Raw genomic sequence first — 24,864 nt, 5'->3', positions numbered from 1 at the left:
TGGCATCCTTCTTCCACATTGCCCTTGTTTCTGCCTGCAAATCCTGATATTTTATGATTTTGCATCTCTCTGTATGCAAGACACTGTAGTCACTGGGTGCAGTGATTTCAATGATCAATGCTACTTTTGTCTTCTTTTCCTTGACTATTATATCTGGTTTTCTCGTATCTGTTTTTTGAACTGTTGGCAGTGGGTGATCCCATGTAATATAAATGTCATCATTTTCTATAATGCTTTGTGGCTCATGTTTGCAGTGCTTCGCAGCTATTTCAATATTATAATGTTTGCACAATCCCCAATGCAACAGTCTTGTCACATTATTATACCTCTCAGTATACAGTCCTTCTGCCATTACTGTATCACACCCTGCAACAAGATGTGCAACTGTTTTCAATTCTGTTTTACAAAACCTGCATTTGTCTGTTTCTCCCACATGTTCAATGGACTTTGTGAATCATCTTGTATGTAGTCCACTATCTGGAGCTGCCAATATTAGCCTTTCATCTTTTGGTCTGAGTTTGGAATTTATGTATTTAATTGAATAATTGATGTTAATTATGTGAGGTGTATAAAAATGTGTGTTGATGTTTGTTACTGTTTGATACTCCTTGAAGGTGGTAACACCGAAGTGCTAGAGAGAATAAAAGATTGATACTTGCCTTGCCGTTTGCCATTTTTTTGCCATAGTTGGTGGCTTTTGGGTCAGTGTTGTTTAATATTGGAAGAAGAAGGAGAGGAGGTCGTTTGAGTTGGTGTGTTGGGGGATGGCTTCTGACCCTAACATGGATGTTCCTCGTATATTTCGAGAAGAACCAGTAACCCTTATGGGAGCAATTGGTGGTGTGGGAGCTCAGGGGGGCTCCCAAAGAACTATGGAACAGTATTTAAATGGCTCTGTACAAATCTTGGGTACAACGTTAGAAAATCGGCCAATTGATATAACTGTAGGTCCATTGTTTGAGACTTTTGTTAGAGAAAGAGCAAAGAGAATACTTGATCCCTTTAATTCTGTGGGACAGACTGTGAATGTTATTCCATCCGATATGAGAGAGTTATGTGAAAAATATGAAAGGTTATCGGAAAAAGAAACTAAAACCTATTTCAACATTCTGGGCCTGCAGAGATATATAGATCTGGCTATTACTCCTAAAGGACTAAGATTTATTAAAAATCCCAGTACTCCTTTTGATCTGACCTGTCCGATAGATAAACAGTTCAAGGAGCGCTGGTTCAAGGCTTTGCATAAGTGTGTAGTCAAATGGCTACACATTTTACTAGAGAGAGATCAGATTAAGCATAAGAAGTTAAAACAGGAGTTGGCGGTCCTGTCTCAAACCATCAGTAGCTCCATGGGTGTCCAGAGTATTAAGAGCTTTTTGGAAAGAACTAATAAACATTTAATTTCATTGGAAGCTGAGCTTGTGGAGCAAAAGAAATCTAAATTGAAGAGAGACGTAAATGAATATGAGGCTGGACTTGCCTTCACATATTCGTCCAATCGGAAGGCGGGGAATCGGAAACGTAAGCATGTTAAGTTTAAAAGGAGTACCTCTGCATCATTTATTTCCTCGGGGGAGAAGAGCCGTAATGAGACCGATGTGAGCGATGACTTTCCTGAGTTACCACAACCGGGAAGACCACCGGAACATGCGTGAACTTTTCAGAACCAGGAGAGACAGCCACAGCAACAACAGCAGGCTCGCCAAGGACAGAAGTGTACGAGGAACTTTGGATATAACTACGGTGATGCAGGGAGGGATTATAGAGGGGACTTTAAACAAGGACAAAACAATGGACATTATTTCAACAAAAAATTTAAATGGTGAGTCATGTATTGAACCGAATTCACTTGTTAATTTATCGTGTTGTAATTTAACACAGGAACACGTTTCTGTGTTAAATTTAGGGGTCAAGTTTGTGCCCACAGTGTTACCAAGAGGACATGTGGTGAGGCAAGAAATGTTTAGATTTTTAAGAAAAATATTTTTAAAAAATTATTTTGCTAGGATTTCAGGAGTTAATACTGATATAAGAAATAACTCTTTGCTTAATGAATCTGACAAAAGTTTCTTTTCCTGTGCTGATGAAACAGGGGGGATGTATGATAACGATGTGGAGGATAACATGCTTTGTAATGATGGAAATGTAATCGATATGTCTTTTATACCAACATTTAATAAGTTTATACCACCATTTGATAATCCACGTGTTTCACAATTTGGGGCAATGATAGGATTTGGAGGTGGGAGTATTTGTGAATCTGTGTTTTTAGACAAACATAAAATAAGATACAATTTAACTTTTAGGGAATGGCAAGTATTAAGATCTTTAGAAAAAAGGAAGGATATAGTGATAAAACCTTCCGATAAAGGGAATAAAATTGTAATTATGAATGTGCTTCAGTATTTTGATATGTGTATGAAACATTTGGATGATGTCGATGTGTACGAGAAATGTAGTATTAATAAATACAAACAAGCAGTAGTTGAATATGAGAAAATGCTTGACGATAATGTTCAGAAGGGTTATTTCACTGATAAGGATGTTAAGGACAAAATTTTTAATTGTAACAGTGAAATAGCCGTTTCTTTCTGCCTACCAAAAATACACAAAAGCATGGTGGAGCCACCGGGTAGACCAATTATTTCCACTTGTAAGTATTTTTTGCATAATATGGGTTTAGTATTACACAAAATATTGTTACCTTATGTCAAAACATCTCCAGTATATATTCAGGATAGTTTAGATTTGTTAAATAAAATTTCTTTGTTGAAATGGGATAAGAAAAAATTTTGGTTGGTACTTGATGTAAGGAGTTTATATACCTCCATCAAACATGAAGATGGCCTAAAGGCTATTAAATATTTTATGGGAAATAGTTCTTTTTCTAATTTTGTAGTGGAAATGGTTAGTTTTTGTTTGAAAAATAATTATTTTTATTTTAATAATGAGTTATATAGACAGAAGCAGGGTACGGCGATGAGGGCAGCATTTGCCCCAATGTATGCCAATCTTTTTATGCCTTTCTTTGAAACACAGTTTTTATTTAAGTTGAATTTTATGAAAAAATATGTTGATTTTTATTTTCGATACATAGATGATTTGATATTTGTGTGTGATGGAGGCTTAAATGAAGTGGATGATTTTATATTGGAGATGCATAGTAATCCATTTGGTCTATCATTTGATGGACTACAGAAGGGGAATAAGGTGATATACCTGGATCTAATTTTGGAAGGAAATATGGGTGGAAGTATTTCTTCCAATATTCATAGGAAGTTTGTTGATGGGAATCAGTACCTCAATGCCTCTAGTTGCCATCCTCCCCATGTTTTAAGAGCTTTACCTTATGGGGAATTAGTTCGCATTTCTAGATTATGCAGTAATGAGAATATGTTGGGGAATGAAATAGAACAGACTAAAGACATGTTCTTGAGAAGGGGTTATAACTCAGATATTCTGAGGGAGGCTGAAACCAAAGTGTGGGAAAGAGTATATAACAATAGTAGTAGAAGGAGTAATAGATCCAGTTATAGGGTGTTGAATAGCTCATGGGCACCTAAATATGAAGAGGTGAATATAAATAAGGGAGATACAATCTATTATGTATCTGTATACAATATCAAAAGTGAGGAAATAAGGACTTTGATACAATATTATTGGAAGTATTTGTTAGAAGATAGATTTTTGGTGGAAATTCTGCCACAGAAGCCCCTCTTTTCGTATAAGAGGGGAAGGAATTTAAAAGATATGGCGGTGCATGGCAGATTCAGTTTACCAGCTGTTAGTATACCTAACTTATTAGTGACAAAGCGAACATCATGCTGCAAGAGATGCAGTGTTTGTGTAAATATTGTGAATACTTTTAACAATAGAAATGGGGTTGAACCCAGAGATGCTTATTCATGTAGGAGCAAAGGGGTAGTATATGCATTAAGATGCCCTTGTGCTCTGTTTTATATAGGGGAGACAAAAAGAGAATTTTGTGTCAGATTCATGGAGCACATAAGAGATATTAGGAATATGAGAAAAGACAAGATAATTTCTTTACATTTTAAAATGTTTCATGATAGTGACATCACTATGTTACAAGGCACAGTTTTGGAAACTGTGGACTGTTTTTGTGGTGATGAAAATATATTAAAACAAAAATTATGGTATAAAGAAAGTATTTATATTTTAAAGTATAAAACACTTGTGCCTAATGGTCTTAATAATGACTTGAGTTGGAAATGTTTGCTTTAAAGATTTGGTAATTTATGTATTTAATTGAATAATTGATGTTAATTATGTGAGGTGTATAAAAATGTGTGTTGATGTTTGTTACTGTTTGATTCACTGTGAAGGTGGTAACACCGAAGCGCTAGAGAGAATAAAAGATTGATACTTGCCTTGCCGTTTGCCATTTTTTTTGCCATAGTTGGTGGCTTTTGGGTCAGTGTTGTTTAATTTTGGTCTGAGTTTGCCTCTCCTTAACCATTCCTGTATTCAGTCCTGATCAACATGAGGTTGTTCCAGGCGTTTTCTGTACTTGCAGCTATATTTATGCATTTTCCAAATTTCCTGCCTTCTCGTCTGATCCTTTACCATATATTCTTTCTTTTGTTTTTGACACATTCGGTTCTGATTTTTATCTATTTCTGTCTTGATTTTCATTCCTGCTTATCACTGATATGATTCTGCTAAACTAAGCAGGGAAGTCATCTTAGACTTATTCTGCTCATGTTTTTAAAACTTTCACTACATTTGGATCTTGTGAGGTCAGCAGATATGTATGCAGTCCTACAACTGCAGATCTATACATGTAATCAATTTTGAGGAGGCCCATACCTCCTTCAGACTGGGAAATATATAATCTTGGTATACAGTGATTTGTATAAATCATTTAATAAGCATGAAGCATTTTATTTGTTTTGCTGCCAAACTGATCCAACACCTTTTGGGGCCAAACAACCACTCCAAAACTGTAGGTTAGGACAGGGAGAGCAACTTGGTTTATTGCCTGGACTTTGCTCCTAGATGTCAAAGCTGTTTTCAATACTAATTCTAGTCTTCTGAAATATTCCTTACTTTTATTCACATGTTCATATTTTATTGTTAATCCTTTATCAATTCCCAGACATTTGTACACTCCCTCTTGCTCAAGTTCTTTTATATCATATTCCTGCTCCAGGCTGACATTTTCTTAGAGCTGCAGTTTTCCTGCTTTAAATGTTGCTTTTGCACATTTATCTAGACCAAATGACATTCTTATATCATCTGAGAAAGTTTTGACAACTTGTAGTTATGCTTTCAGTTAATCATCTGATGAACTATATAATTTTAAATCATCCACAAAAAGGAGATGGGAAGTCTTTACACTTTGTTGTTTTCTGAGAGCCAAACTGTAGCCATGACCTAATCTGTTAAGTAGGCAGCTTGATGGGTTAAGTGCAAGACAAAAGAGTCACCCTGGAATATCCCCCTTTGAATTTTTATCCCTGGAATAATAATTTGTCCTTTATCATGGCTTAACTGCAAAGTGGTTTGCCACTGTTTCATGGTCACTATAATGTAATCGGTCAGTGTATGGTATATCTTATACAATTGTAAGCACTCTTTTATCCATGAATGTGGCATGATGTCAAATGCTTTTTTTAGTCTATCCATGCCATACTTAGATTCTTCCCCTTTTTACAGCTTTCCATTATGACTTTATTTAGAATTTCCACTAAAAGAGTGTGCATGATGTTTGAACTTCAGGATAAGAGTATGCATGGTGTTTGAACTCCATGAATTAGTGTGTGCATGTGGTATTTCAATCTCCTAGATAACAGTGTGCGTGGCGTTTGCACACCCTGGATAAAAGTATTCATGGGGTTTGAACCCCCTGTATAAGAGTGTGCATGATGTTCAAACACCCTGTATATGAGTGTGCATGGTGTTCAAACCCCATGGATAAAAGTATGCATGGTGTTCGATCCCCCCTGTAAAAGAGAATGCATGATGTTCAAACTTCCCAAATAAGAATATGCATGGTGTTTAAACCCGTTAGATAAGAGTGTGAATGGTGTTTGAACTCACTAGATAAGAGTGTGCATGGTATTCATATCCCCTAAATAAGAGTACACATGGTGTTTGAATCCCATGAATAAGAGAATGTATGGTATTCAAACTTGGCATGAATTGTATGTATGGTGTTTGAATCCCCTGGATGAGAGTGTGCTTGGTTTTCAAATCCCCTGTTGAAGAGTATGTATTATACATGGTATTTGAACCACCTGCATAATAGTATCTTGGTGTTTGAACCACGTGAATAAGAGTATGCAAGGCGTTTGAACCACCCTGGATAAAAGTACGCATGGTGTTTGAACCTTCTGTAGAAGAGTATGCATGGTGTTCAAACCCCCCTGGGTAAGAGTATGCATTTTGTTTGACCCCCTTGGGTAACGGTATGCATGGTGTTTGAAACCTCTGGATAACAGTATGCATGGTGTTTGAACCCATAGGATAAAAGTATCCATTTTGTTCAATTTCACCTGCATAAGAGTATGCATGGTATTGGGACCCCCTGGATAGGAGTTTGCATAGTGTTCAAACTCCCTGAATAAGAGTATACAAGTGTTAGAACCTTCTGGATATGAGTAAGCTTGGTGTTTGAATCCCCTGGATAAGAGTATGCATGCTGTTGGAACTGCTGTTCTACACAATATTAAAGCACCATCTGTGAACATGGATGCATCTCACAAGTTCTGCTCCAGCCCAGCTGGCACCTATGTTTACTTAAGTAACTGTTTTACATTAAAGAGACAGTACCATCTGTTAGAAGATGTATAAAAGGAAGATGGAATGTGTCTTCATCTCTCAGGTGGTTTACTCCTCTTCAGTTGCTGCAGACCATATGCGGTAACATTACTGCTTTATCATGGGCCACCTAAAAGGTTCGAAGCTTTGCTATACATTGCAGGAATCCTAGAAATCTTTCATTGCACTAGAATGTTTTCAGGAAAGTTAAAATATAGAATCCATCCATCCATAACCCCCTTTTTCCCATTTTTGCACATGAAGGTGGGATCACATGTCAACAGTAACCATCATCTACAGGTAATGTTCACACCACTGGCCCTGCTGCAATTGTCCTTCCATGCCACATACATGCCTATACACTAGAGTTTCATGAGTTAACCCTCATGGGTACAGGGTGAGCATACAGACTCCTCGCAGAGGACATCCCTACCAAGAATAGATATAGAGAACCTCTTGCTCTGAGGTGACAACGCTACTTGTTGTACCAATGTGCCCCCTCCCCTGAAAAACTATGGAACATATATAAATCTATTAGCATCTAAAAAGAGACATTTTTTTCTGGAGATAGGTAATTCCACCCTTTACACACATAGTGAAGAAGTAGTAGGCTGTAATATTATTGAAAGTATATTATATACTTTACCAGTTTTGCAATGTACAACTTCTCCAACCTGCTGTACAACACTATGGAATAATTCATTGACATTTGTATATTAGAAAGTAATAAATCATTAAACAATGCATTATTATTTGATAAATTACACTAATTAGTACACCACACCATGCAGTATTTTCTTAAACTAGTATGTCATGTGTAGTCTAAGACTACAGTGTCAAGAGAGTTATGAAAAGATAATGTTAGTTTAAGCTGGTCAAAGTAGTAGTAGGCTGAGTTGTCCATCGTAACGTGTAGTGACCATACTGTCATTTCATGTTAAGGGGTGGGGCAACAGTTTCCTTTTAAAGAGACATAAAATCCATTATTGTAGTATACTGATGAAGATAATTATGGCCCTTGAGATGTTCTTTGGAGGATGCAAACTGCTTTGAGTTTAGGTTTCTAAATTTTCACTGCAGTGTGGTTTTGATTTGTTGAGTTCAAGTGGCATATTGGCCTAAGGAGAAACATGTGAGCAAACATACCATCATATAATCCTGTTGTGAGGTACACTTAGAACATCTACAGACAGAGAAAAAATCCAAAATAATTCTTAATAACATCTGCTGGAAAAACAAGTCATGGTATGTTAACCAAAATAATTCATCTGTCTATTCGTGGAGCTTTTCTCCCATGACTTACAATAAAAAAGTCTCTCAAAGAGCTTAGTCACATGATCACAGTTAAAAAATTGAAATAAATAAATAAATAAGATATGATGAGAGGGACTAAGGGAACTGTCAATGGAAATATAGGTTCTATGGTGCTGTATTAACTGAGGATGACATCCGCTATGAGTTTTCTGCATTCCACTTCATAGTCAAAAATAATATACAAGAGCGGTCTACACACACACATATATATATATATATATATATATATATATATATATATATATATTTATATATATATATATATATATATATGGTTCAACTTCAAAATATCCAATGCCCATAACACTGAATCTCAAAACACTGAGACCATAACACTGAAATCCCAATAGACTGAAAACTCAGAACACTGAAACTTTGCATCACAACATCGAAAAGTACAAAGCACATGTAAATAACATACTCTCCACCTATAACAGCACCAGACTAACAAACACACTTTGTACTATGTATCTGCAGGGGGGCAAGCCCCCCTGCACACCCCACCCCCCATAAATTAAATATACCAACCCCGGGATTGCAATACAGTGGAAAAAAGTTAATTTCCTAACCCCACTATATCACGATCATCATAAAGAATGTACGCATATGTCTAAATCACTTACCTGTATGGCCTAAAAACAGATAGGCAAAATAAACACTATATAAATAGTATAAATTCCTACACTATATAAATAAAAATTGCAATGTCGTATTGTGATCCCACATGATTTACAGATTAAACTATAACATTTACATATCTGATGATACACTGCTCGATGTTATACATTTTCAGTGTTACAAAATTCGATGTTATGAGTTTTCAGTGTTTTGGGTTTTCAATGTTATGGTCTTAGTGTTTTGAGTTTTGATGTTATGAGAATTAGATGTTTTGAAGAGGAACTATATATATATATATATATATATGTATATATATATATATATATATATATATATATATATATATATATATATATATATATATCTTCAAATGCTATGGAGAATAAAATATGACATATACATACTTATGCATGTATACAAGCTAAACACAAATACCTGTTCTGAAGAGCAACCTAGGAGCACTGTCTACTGTGACTTGCTCAGTCATATAGTTTGTGGGTGCAGCTTGCAGGAGCCAACTTCAAATTATAGGATAAAGCTTATTAGCAGCCTATAACCTTAATCCTCTGTACTGACATGTAAGACAGTTACTGAGTATGCCTAATGACTATAAAACATTCCTGTGCCTTTAGAAATGAATTTTAGAAAAAATATTAGTACTAAGTAGAAGTGATGGTCATAATTATATATTAGTAAACAGCCTAACATGTCTAACTTTTGCAGAATTCATTTTTGCTCAATGAAACCAGATAGCTAAGAGAGACCCTTACTGACACAAGAAGTCAAATACATTGTTGAGTATCACATCTATGGATATTGGTTAAAATCATTTATATAGTGTTGCGCGGAAGCCCAGAATAGTCAGTGAAATTCACAGCTGGATGCTGGGAAGTTAGGCATTGAACATCTGGATTTTTTTTTCTGACGCAAACTAAAGCACAGTAAGCCGGTATCTATTTGTTACATTTCCATCTGTCCTCTGTTTAAATCCTTGATTTTGACTAAGCATTGTTAGCAGCAGTTTATCACAAAATAAAACTAAATGTCATTTACATTCGCATTCTTTTACTGAGACAGTTTTAATGCATTAATTTAGTCATGCCTGGCAAGAGAATGATCATCCCTGCTGTCTGTTTAGATTATGAAATAAGCAAAAATGAAAAGTGTCTACATTTGTTTCTTTTCTTTTGCCAGTATACATCTCTCATTTAACTTTCTCGTAGCTTGTTTTTTTCCTCCTGAAATGTTGCCAGATTTATATTGAATAAGAACTTTTTGTAGGGTATCAGTACATTTCCAGGAGACTGATCCTTAACAGTTCCAGAAAGAAATTTAATTTTCTGAAAGCTCACATGAATTATCAATGAAAATGACTTACTTCTTCTTCCAACTCAGCTTCTTCTAAATGAATAAACTCATATTGGAATTGTTTCAGGATTTCTTCTAGCGTCTCGCAAACCATTGCATCCAACTTTACTCCTGTAAAGTAAGTGAATGTGTAAAGATCTGTACTCTCCACTTAGCAAAAACGTATTTCATTTTAAAGAATGCTAATAGGAATATGAAGGCAAGTCTTTTATTTATAAAGTACTTCCTATTAATTTAATTTTTCAGTATCCTTCATCCTTTATTAAAAAAAAAAAACTTCAGAAACAATGGAACTGCTTTTTTTCTTTCTTTCTGTCTCTCTCCATTACACCGAAGAATACCCTGGCTCTTGTTTCAAGGACACAGCCATGATTTCACTGTGCAAAAGTCTCACCGTGGGATAAGTGATGTGTTAGGATTAATTGAATCAAACTGTTAGGTAATCCCTGCAGATAAACTTACTTGAAATATAAAAAGTTCATGATGAGCAATTTGTTATAGCCAGAATCCCCTGTAACTGACATTTTACATCAGACAGTTGATTACATCAGGCAGCTGTACAAATTTAACCCCTTTTTCTTGAGTTCTGCCTTCTACATTTAGGCTATTGCTAACTAGAATTTGTAAGGAAATATTAACTGCTGCGAGTAAGTATATTGGCCATTTTAGATTCTAGGCACTCAAATCCAGTTTTAACTTGTTAAATTTAAAAAATCTATGTATCTCTCTTTTCTCTCTCTCTCTCTCTATATATATATATGTGTGTGTGTGTGTGTGTGTGTGTGTGTGTGTGTGTGTGTGTGTGTGTGTGTGTGTGTGTGTGTGTGTGTGTGTGTGTGTCTCAGTATGCATGCAGGTATATAGACAGAGGCAAAGTCAGATAAATACAGACAGATGCAAAGGAATGCAGAAAGGTAGAATGTTTATTACATCGTATTTTAGGGTATGTATGCAGGCATATAGACAGAGGCAAAGATAGATAAATATGGACAGATGCAAAGGAATGCAGAAAGGTACAACGTTTATTGCATCATATTTCAGCGACCATAGAATGCAATGCCACTCTTTAAAATTAGTGGTATGTCACATGGTAGAAGGGAGCAGGAATAGGATTGCCTGCTGTGATATAATAAGCAAACAGGTTTAAAGAAAAACACATAAAATGAAGGCTTGACATAGTTTGTCCCACAGACAGGTGAATAAAGATGATAGAGGTATCCTTTTACATGACTGTCATGCTGGCTGATGTAGGGGAACTTGTGGACATATGACAAAAAAATATTGTATCTGTTTCTTGGTCCATATATCCAGCGTAGTGACACTAACAGACACTTATAGACTGATGATAGGGTTAGTAAATAGAATTCAAGATGTTGAGGCAAAGATTTCAGTAATGCTCATTCTATGCACATGATGTGTGTTGTGTAATTATTTACAGGTGATACTCAAGGGGTTACACACTCAACCATTTTGCATCCCTTAATGTAGTTCATTATTTATAATTTTTAGTATCATTTAATCATTTATGACTTATTGTAATAAAATTATAAAACAAAAGTACATGTCAATACATATATAGTTCTGTGGAACTGCTAACCTATCAAATGTATTAGACTCTATAGACTTTTTTCAGGTAGTATGTGACAGGATAGGGGTACCTAATGCATGGCCTAGACTGCAACTCAAGAGCTGCTCATGGTTCATGTACAAGGCAAGAACCAAGTCTATTGTGAAAGTCACAATAATACCACATGTATCATACAGTAGCCCTAGATGTACAGACAGTAGCCATATTATGAGATTATAATGAAGATGGCAAAATGCTGTAAGAGGTCCATCGGAATTATAGAACATATGCTGAAAAGACAGTGCACAGATACATTGACATATGTGTGATGACATTGTTTGAAGAATTAATCAAAGATACACCAGTCCGTGGAAGGTTATACATTATATGTCCATACATAATGCAGGCTGGGTATCAGTAATCAGAAGACACAAAATATCATGCAACTGGCATGCACCTCAGTTATCAATGCCTGTTACCTGCACAGATGTTCTGTCTGCCTCAATATTAACAAATCTTATCACAAATGAGTCAGTATTACCATCTATTGCTACAACTGTCCACAATAACTCTGTGGATATAGGTCACCTTACCAATAGTATAGCCACTAAGAAACTACTAATTAAAAGGTATTCAGTGAGGGGCCACTAGTGTAGTACACCCCATATGATGATATATATATACATATATATATATATATATATATATATATATATATATATATGTGTGTGTGTGTGTGTGTGTGTGTGTGTGTGTGTATGTATAGGTGCAGCATCTCTCTCTCTCTCTCTCTCCCTATTTACATATATATATATATATATATATATATATATATATATATATATATATTATATTATATTATATATTCTGTTATATTATATTATATTACATATGTGTGGTGTGTGTCTGTGTGTGTGCATATACTTAACAATATTTCTACACCTTCTTTAGGAAAATACAATATGTGGAAATTCTAAGATCCCGCAGACTCAGAGAAAGAGAGACAGCTGATGATCTGAGTTTAACTGAAAGGTGAATTTTATTCCACAGGTGTGTGAATCTTTTAAGTGTGAAACTGTCACTTTTCACATTATTGTTGGAATTAATATCCACTAAAGTTGACTGTCCTTTTGTATTGAGGTCAATGGGCTATGCTAAACAAAGAGTTTCAAGTAGGACTCTTTTAATGTAGTGTATGTCAGGTACAGGTTTCTTCTAAGAATGTGGTAAGATGCAAGGTAGACAGAGAGGTGCTGTAATCCTTTGCTTTAAGACAAGCCTTGAAGTTCTTTGATTCCATTGGTTAAGAAATGTTGTTCCTTCAACAGTTGTACCAGTTGACTTGTTAGTATGTTACAGAATAGGGTACAATATTCTGCCATTGGTCTTACAAAGCTGTAAAAAATATAGAATAACCTCTATGGTTTATAGGTTAAAAGATAAGCACTAGGCTAGCTGCCCTTGTGGGCTATTTTAAATCTAGCCAATTTCCCTTGGTAAGAATTAAGCCCCATACTTCTTGTCAATGAGATAAACATCATAGCCATTATACCAAATCCCAACCCCATATGGTGCAACTTTCAATCCCATGAAGAATCAAGTTGGTGACTCAGTAAACTTAGTAGAAATGTATGCAGCCAGATTGCTGTATGCTGCATGGACACACAAACCTTTGTCCATGGTAGCAGTCACAGTCCCCAGAATATTATGAAGGTAAGAATACACCTTTGGCAAAGCCATACTAGGTTAGCTCATGGAGAAGGAGATTTCCTCTGTCTGCTTAATTAAGTTTCACGACGATTCTCTACATCCATGCATAACATGCTTTGAAATTGTCGGGGTCAATGACTGGGATCACAGTAGCCTACTTCAAGATATCAGGGATGTTGTCAGTTTTAATGCCCTATTTAGATTGTGCACAAGGGGATATAGTAGGCTATGTGTGAATGCACAAATTAGTGTTCCTGATATCTTTTCTGGTCTCAAAGAACTATTATTTCTGACCTTACTGGGGGAAGAAGTGACCATTTCAGATGTAATTTCAAATGAGATTATGTTGATGTTGCAGAAATAAACAATAAATGGGGTTCCCCTCTATGGCCTGACATTTGATCCAAATATGTATGTTAGTGTGTTAACTGTATCTATTGGTTGTGCTATGGTGGTACCATTTGGCTCTAGCACACTATATTTTTGTTTTCCCACTGCATTTTTTGGATGTAGTTGCAGAAGTCCTTATTACTGTCATCCATTTTGATAGCAAGTTTTATTTTTAATGAAACTTTGTTTTTTGATTATTTTACTGCCTTATTTTCGGAAGCGGTTGACCTTAGTCGTGTTGTAATGGGTTAGGCAAAGTTTAAAGATAAAAGACTTTGAATGCTCTTTTCATTTGGTTTAATAATTTGTTTACTGCAGAATCGTCTATTTTATGTATGACTTGTGAGAATGAATTGACCAATATAGTTATTTAAAGTGTTGTTGAACTCTGTGAATTATTCACAAATAGATTTGTGAGGGGGAAATCAGTATACAGTCCCACTTGACAGATGTAAAGTGATTGCTCAGGGCACTTCATTGCTATTATAAAAATCCTTAAAGATAATATAATTTTTATTATGATTGGTTTTGTGTTTATGAGGAATGCAATGAGGGGAACAGAAATTATGAGGCCCAAATTTGCACCATTGCCATCCAAATATGTATTCAAGAGGGTTTTAGCATTATGAGTGTACAATAAATGTGCCCAACTATTCTAGGTTGTAATCAAGACTTGTCGCACCCAAATACTATGGTCACTGTCAGCTTCACAATAAGGTTTTAATCATAAATACCACAGGATTATACCCGGCTTAGTATGGGTTCATTGCCTTCTAGTGCCAGCTATCAATAGTAACTGAGACTTAACCAAACTGTTTTTCGTACACATGTATACTCACAATATTTTTCAGGAAGGAACTGCTGTTACCTCTCCAGTGACACTACCCTTGCCTGTATTCACGGTACACTGTCACTAATCAGACAGCCAATCAGTACCCACACCTCAGTTACTGATCTTTCTTTCAATAAGCCAATCAACACTGTGCTATGATAGTTGATGGCCATCTAGCCTCCCTGTTCAAAAGTGTGGCCAATAACAATCATGCTGTGATGATATCTTTCATTATAGAAATGAGACATCAGCAACAATCTTTGTCATGTGAAGAAATGAGCTCCCTTTGCTTTTAAAAGATCTGATTTCACACACAATACTGGTTGCACAAGAAAATTAAAACATTTTCATAGAGACAGGCTGCTGACAGATAAACTCTAACTGTATCTGCCACTGTTATTTCCATTTATGCATGTATTCTTCATGTCCAACAAGTCTATAATCCAAGCATCTTGGGATATCCAGTTAGAATTCTTAAAGTCCAACTATCAGTCCCAGGCAAACACAGCAGTGTTTCTATTGCAGTAAACTCGACAGACTTTTGAGATATTTCAGGTACAAATAAAGTCTGTCTTCCCGTTTGAAACAGACTACAGAATGCTCAGACAGTTCCATTCCATAATGATGTAATGCAGTTTATGAAAGAATCACTGAGTAAACAATCAGCAAACAGTTACATATTAATAAAAATAAAAATTCCAATTTGTCTGCATTCAATGAAACAAGTACTATTTATAGTTTAAAATTTAAGACTAAATATATCATCACACAAAGAATACACTGAAATTTTGAAGAAAATGAAAAGCGGATGAGGCAAAGTTTATTTCTGCATTGCTAGCAGGAACTTTGTTAGGATGATGTCTTACATGTTTTCTGCTATTTGGTAGTTTTACACTTTGCTTGAGATTAAGTCTAACAGTTTTTGCATCTGATTTTTCGTTGTGGTATGGTTCTTTCAGCCAATGTGTAGATAATTTAGGCCCTCAGGTTAAAAAAATATATATTTTCTGTCATGGGGTTGAAACTAGGGAGGTGTTGGTATTTACATTTGATAATAACTAGGGAAAAAAGACTGGGGAAGACTGATGAATTAAGTAAAGTATGGAAGTGATTTTCAATGCCGTTACATAAAAATAATTTATAATCAATTTTTTTTTTTTTTTATTAAGAGTAGCAGATATTCTTGCAGAAATAGATTTTCTGCTAGAATATTTTGACAATGAGATTTAGGAAATGTGTTTTATAATAATATGGGGAAGAAGACTGCTTTTTTGAATGGGAACATTGCAGAAGATAGATTAAATATGTTACAACCTTTTTATTTCATTGTGGGTAGATTAATTCATCGCAATATTAAAGGATGGTATAAATATTTTAGGAACATTGATGGGGTGGAAATATCTGAATATATGGAACAGACAGAGTGGAAGAAAATGCAGAAAGAATACTGGCGTTTTAGGGGAGATAAAAAAGAAAAGACACAAATGGAGGATAAAATATAAATGACTGAAAAATAGGAAGGCTTCTTATATTTGGATAAGGAATATGAACTATAAGGGTGGACTAGATAAGCCGTTAAAGAGATTGAAGAGAATAAACCAAGTAGCAAGACACACCGTTTCCTTTGAAGACTTATGCACATGAAAATTCATGTTATAGCAAGCATAAATATAAAAGCAAGAAGACAGCTCTGGTAAACGTAAGGAGTGTAAATAGGTACATGAAATGGCAGAACATTTATTTATGCAAGGAAAGCATGGGTAGAAATTCAGAAAAAACTTACATTTTACTTCAGATTTTATGTGTTTTGTTTATTATAATTCAATTAATATGAGTGATTTGTGATGGCGTTATGATTTGTCCTATTTGGAAATCACTGGTAGAATGTTGTGAGTTGCTATTATAGAAAAATTGTGGAATTATAGAAAGTTATTAGAGATGTGAAGAATAACATTATTTGGTAGAAAAAAGCTATGGTTACAAGGGGATGAAGATAAAATGTAAATACTGGGAATGATGCATTCATTAAAAATCCATGCTCTTTTTATCACTGTCATTAGATCTTTGATGCTCCCCAAATCCAATACAGAAGCCTAACTCTGCATGTTGAAGCTTACAACCCCCAAGATTTCAGAAGAGGGGAGAGCTATCCATTGGTCACTTCATCACACCCACCAATGCTGGAATTGGTAATCAAATTCCTGTTACTGGCAGCATAATGATAAGTGGTTATTTTCTTGGTAATGCTCTTGCTTTTTCTAAGGAATTAAATAATTGCTTACCTGCTTGAGTGTTAGCTAGCCAAAGTGATGATCTATTTAGCTGAGTTCTGTAAGTAACTTATCTTATGCTAAGGTCAAACAGTTGCAGTCATCAATACTTATGGCAAAATGACCTATGCAGATTATTGTATTTTTATCTCTGGAAATCTTCCTTACCTAGCCACGTACTCCATAACCCCATATAATGAAGTAAAATGTGTTTTTATAAACCCATGTTTATCCCGTGGAAGGATACTTTTGACTCTAACACCATTTTTTTCTTACTTGGATGTCAGTGAGATCATAAGCTACACGTCATAGCCACACTTACAACGTCATTGTCTGTTTGGTTGTGCTAATGCCTTCCTTAGCCTGTGCCTACAGATACTAAGCCAGTATGGGTGTATCACACTAATAAACAATTCTAATTTCAAATCATTCATATTTGTTGGTATTAACAGGTCTGCATCTGTTCATTTCTTCATAGCACTTTGGGTGTCTACTGAATTCCAGTGTATCTATCTATTTGGGTTCTGTCTGTGTGGGCATAGTATCTTCCTCTGCTCAGATGGAGTAAATCTTCTTGTACCTGTGGCCTGATGAGCATAATAAAAGTCCTTTTGCTTACAGTTAATAATGTTCTACCAAGCCCTGGGGCATTTGATACTTCTACAGGTGCCCACATGGGCAAAGTTTCAGCTCCTCCTCCTCTGAGAACCCATTTTGGCTTCAAGTTTGTATGAAGGTGTCTGGATATCTCATTCCTGAGTCCAAAAAAGCAGTAAGTGTTGGGCTTTTTTTAGCTATAAATGGAGTATGAAATTCCTTACTCTAGACTTCATAAACTGGGAAGTCTTAAACATTGGACATCTTTAAACAAATCTTCAGATTTGTTCTGCTAGCCATCAAAACAGCGCACCACTCTAACATATTTGACCCATCTGTTTGGCTCCATTTACTGAAAGTGTGAAACTTGTCCAGTACATCTATATGTTTAAGCCAGAAATCCCTGGTTACTATCTTGCCTTCAGATTACTAATTCCTGAGGATCACTACAAATTAGGAGGAGTGGTAATACAGCCGCTGCATTCTGTTTACCTAACACACACTAAAACTGGATGTTCTCAGCACCTGATTGGAGAAGCCTCAGGCCCAACCTCCATCCACAGAATCTTTCTGGACCATCTTAAACCTAATGTAGCATACAAGTGCATTCCTGAAACTTCATGACCTGAATATTTGATCTACCAACTTCATTTTGAACTTCTTTTTAATTTCTTGCATACTCCAGAGTGTGTTCATTTATCATCAGACCTGTTTAGTTATGAATAGATGTTACTTGCTTTCTCTTTATTGCCCTTATTATAGCTGTATAATGTCTTCTCAAAATTTGTAAAGTGACGTGCAATAACTGTGCATTATACTTGTTAGTGTGTTTTTATGCCAAAAAGTGATGGTGAATGCATTCATTGTAACGTTGCCATACAGTTATTTTGTTCTGTGCTGTAGCACTTTGCTCCCGTGATGTATCCGAAAAAAATGTTTCAGATCAATCCTTTAACCCATTTAACAAACAATAAATACATTTTAAGAGCTTTTCATGGTAAACCATAGTAGCCTATGGCATATGGCTGTCACAGTGGTCAGTGCGGTGCTTACATTTTCTGTAACAGTTTCAGCTCCTTCCTTAAACACATCCTTGCATTACTGCTTGCTTGCTTGCATAATGTCTCCCCATCGCTTTTTCCAAACCGAGGGGTACAATCATATCCCCATCACATTTTGTTACAAACAGAACAAATGCACTTTGCCTCATGTGCATCTGCACCTGAAATTGCCCACTATGTGCTGAGTGATTATAGTCATCAGCAATGAACCTTCCAATTTCTTTTTTGTGACTGCTTATATTTGCCACTATCACTGTAGCATACAAAGGTTGTGACTGTTCCTCCTGCAGCTGTTGCTAAGTGTGAAAATGCATGTTTTTGATGGAGACCATTACAAAAAATATCCCCTTTTCCCTATCATGCACCTACCTTTCAGATGATTATATTAACTATATTAGTTAAGTGGTACAAGAAGAAATGGCACCTCCTTGTGAAAATAAGGATTCATATTTTTCCTTAAACATTTTGGTGAACTTGTGCAAAACTGAAAATTTCAGTGCTCACAGTCGTGACAAGAAACCTTCCTAATATTGCCTACACATTTCACCATGGCATGCACTGTGGGTGAATATGTAATAATGCTACTGTTGGTTTTTTTTTTCTTTTGACTCTTACATGTGCAGTTCTTCTGGTCTTATGTATCCTGGTATTGATTCATATATTACTTAAGCAATAATCCATGCCTGGGTGTGGGTAATGCTGGATTTACCCACGGTTGGTGTGGTTCTAAACAAAGCCAATCGTCGGTAAATCCAGCATTACCCACACCCAGGCATGCGTTATTGCTATTATGCAATGACATTATTTAAGAAAAAAAAAACGTACTTTTCTTAAATAATGGCATTGTATAATGCCTCCGTGTTGTCCTTCCGTGGCTCGTAGAGATCCTCTTCCTATTTCCGATGTACTGAGCATACGTATGGGACTTGCGTCCCCACGCATACGCAGTACATCAGTGCTTCGGAAAATAAGCAATGGAGAAAAGAGCTCCATTGCTCTGTTTTTCTTTCTTTTCCTTTTTTTAAATTAAAAAAAAATAGTTTGCGGCAATTTAGGGGTAGTAGAGCTGCAGTCCCAACTCCACAGATATAAGAAAGACAGCTGGAAGAAAATACAAGGGGAATCAGGTACGTTAAATTAAATACACGTACCTGATTTCCCTTGTATTTTCTTCAAGCTGTCTTTCTCATATCTGCGGAGTCGGGAGTACAGCTTTATTTATTTATTTTTTTAATAAAAAAATTAAAACTTGGACAATATACCAGTGGAAAAAAAGTCCGGGCGGCTGGACCTTTTCCTTTGGTATATTGTTGGATTTACAACGGGCACCCTGGCCAATCAGCGTGCACGTTTTTGAATATTAATGGGGTGTCATTGTATAATGATCATTATACTCTGTATAGTGCCCATTGTGCTCATGTGTTCATTGACATACTTTCCTTTATCACAGAATATTTACGTTAGTGTTGTGCTACGACCATATTCCAGCACTTACAGCTATGTTCATCACTGTTTGTTAGCCACCTGATATGGGGTACTTTATTTCTGTACATTGTTGCATATTGTTGGCTTGTGTCATGGTCACATCTGTGTTCAGACTTATGTGTTATTGTCCAAACGTATTTATTAATGTTCTAAGGTGCAGTCAACTTTTGCACTTCATACACCTATATGGACATGTTACTGCAATATTTACTGTATTTAAACTCCTTAGTTTCTGTAGCATTCATTTAAGGGATTTCCAGGAAGATGTGACTGATATCATTGCATCAGCATGCCCCTGTCTTCACTGATAAAATGTAAAAGGCATGTAAAATCATCTTCACAGTTGTGACAAGAAACTATACATATCCTTTCTTAATATGCATCGTGTGTTCCATTAGTAAGGCAGGTTGGTGCTCATCATAATATTCTCCGTCACCTCCTTAAAAGCTGAACAGATTTGGGGTTTAAGGGAGTGCCACATGGTATGTAATGTAAAACATGCAGTCTAAAGCTTCCCGACAGAACAGTGCTATGTAACCTGTAATTCTCAGAGCAAACATAAGGGAGAGTAGGTAGAGTGAATATATAATATATATAATGCCTATGCTACATTCTTCAAACATGCGCATTATCCTGTTGTGAATTCCATCTTCCACTGTCTGTATCCACAGTCTGCACGAAATGTTCTTGCATCCTTTCTTACTTAAGCTCGTTGTACATTATGTCTCCCTAATAATGGTCACAGTGCAGTTGGGTTTGCACACTGCATCCCTTCAGTTTTTCGTCTCGCATCTCTGTCACTGTGCTGCATATAAACACTGGATACTCAGTCCTGTTTGCAGTCAAGTGATACTATGACTTCTGAAGAAGATATTATATGCATCTTGCTTCATGTAATCTCATGTGGTACACTTTTGAAATTTTGACTTCTGGGTAACTCTCCCAATAAAACTGCATCAAACATAGGGCCCGAATGTGAAAGACTTGCTCTCCGTGTAAGTAATGAGCTGGTGTTTTGGAATCTGACCCCCTTTGTATGCCTGTCTATAGATAGGTCTTATCGAAGTAAGTCACTTATGCTTAGAGCAAGTCTTTCGGAATCTGGCCCATAATTTGTATAAGTTGGCATGTTGTATAAATATGCAAATTAGGTTTGTTTAACATTATCACAAAGCTACATTATTTAAAAAAATGTTGCATTTAACTAAAAACTTTACGTTACCTTTCAGATTCAGGCATTGAACTCGTCTTTGTGCATCAGAGATCTCCTGTGGGATAGAACACTAGTTAATGGTAGCATAAAATATTACTCTGCTAAGACAAAGCTCAAAGGCATTTTACTAAAGTATTACATGCGATAAAATAAATTAAGGAGAGTTACTGAAATACATGTAGATCAAATACGCTCACGTGAAACAGAAAAATGCTAAAATCCACACTTCAAACCTAGTAGAAGGGCATTTTTACCCATGAAAGGCAAAACAGCCTTTCTGAAATTATAAATTAATACTATTACTTCTAATAATAATAAAGATAAACATTGATTATGCAAGTGAATCTTTGTATATACACCATGAGAAGGTGTGAACTCTCTACCCTCGTCTCACAACTTAATAAAAATGTATTCCATGGACTGAATCACTAAGCTGGACTTATTTGCCTGAAATGAAGATATTGTTAAATGTAAAATGCATGCATATGGCTCACATTGATATGACCAATGCAGAGCAGGGGCAGAGATTCTTTAAATTCGGTATCTAGAATGAACTGATGACAACTCGCAGGCAATAAAGTATTAACAAAGTGAATTGTAATTTATAAACGGAACAGTCTGTTTACAGAAGTTACTGATGTAAGCTCTAGAGATAGTTAGTGACAAAATTAGCACACTTCTTCAGTTCAACATCATTCTGACACTATGAATAAAACATTCAGCAGGTTGCTATCGAGCAGAAAGTGTACGCTAAGACTTTAAATGCCAACTGAAGCAACATCTGATAGATAAATGGATCTGTATCTGCACCACCTCTGGATAAACTGGTACTAATATAGCAACATGACTTTGTGCCTTAAATCTCTTCCGCACAAAGGTTAATATACTAGTATAACAACTATACCTTTCTCTAGCATCTCATTTCATTTATTTATTTTGTATCTGTTGACCAGGAAAGTCCGATTAGGAAAGCCTATTTTCAGCAGAGAGCTAGTGAGAAACATTCCAGACATGTCTTTGGAATGTAGGAGGAAACTGGAGTACCTAGGAAAACCCAATGCGAATGTAGGGAGGACATGCATACTCCACATACAAGGTACCTCAGCTGAGAATGGAAGCGGAGAACCTCTTGTTGTGAGGCGACAACATTAACTGCTGCACTACTGCGCTGCCCAGCTTCTCTTCCATGTGCTTCCTTCCCTCACTTTCTTTGACTGCTCTCTTTGTATTAAAAATATTTTGTTTATATACATCCCATGTAGTTATATTAATGAAAATTGTTTGTAACTGTGAATAATGAGTCAATGCTAATGACGTCCATGATGTCTGTATAATGGTTTGTATCTACCCAGGCCACTGCTGATAAAGAGCACTGCTCATTTAGACTTCCCCAGTAAACAAATGCCGATAAATACTAAATAAATAAATAAATACTAAATCATAAATCTAACCTTCCAACTATCAAGCATTTTATGGCCATCCCTAAGTATGTCTAAACATTTTGCTCCCTCCATCCTAAAATCAGACACTTTTTGCAGAAAGCGGTGACTCAGAGTCAGTAAATAATAATAATCATTCAATTACTGACTTCTTTCACTTCAGAAAAAAAAGATGCAGATTCAGACTGTCTTTTTTGATCAGCCAAGTTAATAGTACCAGTAAGTGTCCCTAATTTTTTATCTTTTTTTCGTAATTATTTTTGTTTTGTTCCAAACTCTGAAAGTAAAAGATTGAAAGCTATGATAGGAAGTTACCATGAACTCCAAATAAATGAGAAAAGTAACAAAATAAAAATCCTCAATAAAACATTGACCTGATACTTAATGGAAAAAAATGCAGTACAAGTCGAAATGCTATATACGCCTAATAAACCTAAAAACATGTCGGCTATCTAGCTAAACATAACCATTGCAGTGTATAATCCACAAAGACACAATCATTCTCTGTGACTAGCTGTTACTTTTCATTCTCCTTAACACAGAAACCTTTTGATAGCACAAAAGGTTAAGGCTGTAATCTGCAGTTCCTGTGCTACAGGGTTTGATTCCCTTGGCACTCATTTACTAACAGTGTGACTTTGGCCAATTCACTCAACCAGACATTTTTCCCAGGTCACCCCCTGAAAAGGGATTGTGTGTGCAGTTGGCCTATGTTGTTGTTATTATTATTATTATTATTATTATTACTATTATTATTATTATTATTACTATTATTATTATTACTATTATTATTACTATTAGTATTGTTATTATTATTATTATTATTGTTATTATTATTATTATTACTATTATTATTACTATTATTATTATTATTATTACTATTATTATTATTACTATTATTATTATTATTACTATTATCATTGTTATTATTATTATTATTACTATTATTATTATTACTATTATTATTGTTATTATTATTATTACTATTATTATTATTACTATTATTGTTGTTGTTATTATTATTATTATTATTATTATTTTATTATTATTATTATCATTACACACAACCACCAAACGTAAATATATCCAATAAGAGGTTGCACCAGCAACTGAAAATACTTTCCTACCATAACATAAATCTGAACTCATCTACTTGGATCATTTACAATATTCAGCATGGCCCATACTGCAACACATGCTGTGAACACAACTCATTGTTACAGTACTCTCCCATTTCATGTATCATTGACACAGTATTAACGATTCAGAATGCCATACTACAATATTCAGCATGGCCCATACTGCAACACATAGGTTCAGAGGTAGGTACTAGGCTATCTGCCCGAGGGCATTTATAAGCCTAGCCAGAGTGTGCCAGCTTTCACCACCCCATTGATTAATTAACTGAGCCTCTGTCAAGAAGAGCCAATGAACTGATCCCAGGGGTGTATTTTCCGTTACCCATCCACTCGTCAAGGTTTCTTTTGAAGAGTGTTAGTGAGGGGCTCTGCCTAATGTAGTTAGGAATTTTGTTCCAAAGCATGGGGAGTCTCTGTGACAGGAATCTATCCCTCCAGCATGTTCTATTTATTGTTGTGGCAAGGTTTAGCTCACTAGAGCGAGTGGCTCGCAGTGACTTGGATTTCTTTAGGTGGAGCATGTCCATCAATTCTGAGTTGGACATGGCATGCTGTGAACACAATTCAGTGTTACAGTACTCTCCAATTTCATGTATCATTGACATGATATTAACGATTCAGAATGCCATACTACAATATTCAGCATGGCCCATACTCCAACACATACTGTGAACACAACTCAGTGTTACAGTACTCTCCCATTTCATGTATCATTGACACGGTATTAACAATTCAGATTGCCATACTAATACTACATTCATGCTTCCTTAGCTAGGCATGTCCTGTCATCCCATTCTTGTCTCCAGGACAAGGACCTCCAGAGACAGTAGCAAGACCCTTAGTGTTTCCTAGCTACACAGGAGAGCTTAGCTTCTGTGTAACATCTTAAGTAGGGGTTGGTCAGATTTCCACTCCATTACAAACGCCAACATTGATTTTTTTTCTCCATAGTTAGAGATAAAGCTATTCTACTCTTGGGTATTTTTACTACTATGTGTTTATTTTCATTTTTTAACTTGTGCTTAGGTTGATTCACAGACCCTTTTCGGCCACAATCCAATCTATTTGGCTGTTACAG

At 35.7% G+C, this 24,864-nt stretch overlaps 1 protein-coding gene across 1 annotated transcript in view; it reads right to left on the bottom strand.

Moving 5' to 3' along the window:
• Positions 1–24,864, bottom strand: part of LOC122804663 (protein phosphatase 1 regulatory subunit 37-like) — a 1,708,176-nt gene that overhangs the window by 1,170,415 nt on the left and 512,897 nt on the right. Inside the window, exons 3-4 of the mRNA XM_044074645.1 lie at positions 21,218–21,263; positions 10,094–10,194 (exon numbers count right to left, since the gene is read on the bottom strand). Coding sequence (XP_043930580.1) covers positions 10,094–10,194; positions 21,218–21,263 — 147 coding nt within the window. The remainder of the gene's footprint in view (positions 1–10,093; positions 10,195–21,217; positions 21,264–24,864) is intronic.

This window comes from Protopterus annectens, chromosome 6.part0, assembly GCF_019279795.1.
Source record: "Protopterus annectens isolate FY-2018-M chromosome 6.part0, PAN1.0, whole genome shotgun sequence".
Lineage (NCBI taxonomy): Eukaryota > Metazoa > Chordata > Ceratodontiformes > Protopteridae > Protopterus > Protopterus annectens.
This window is presented reverse-complemented; position numbering and strand designations above follow the sequence as displayed.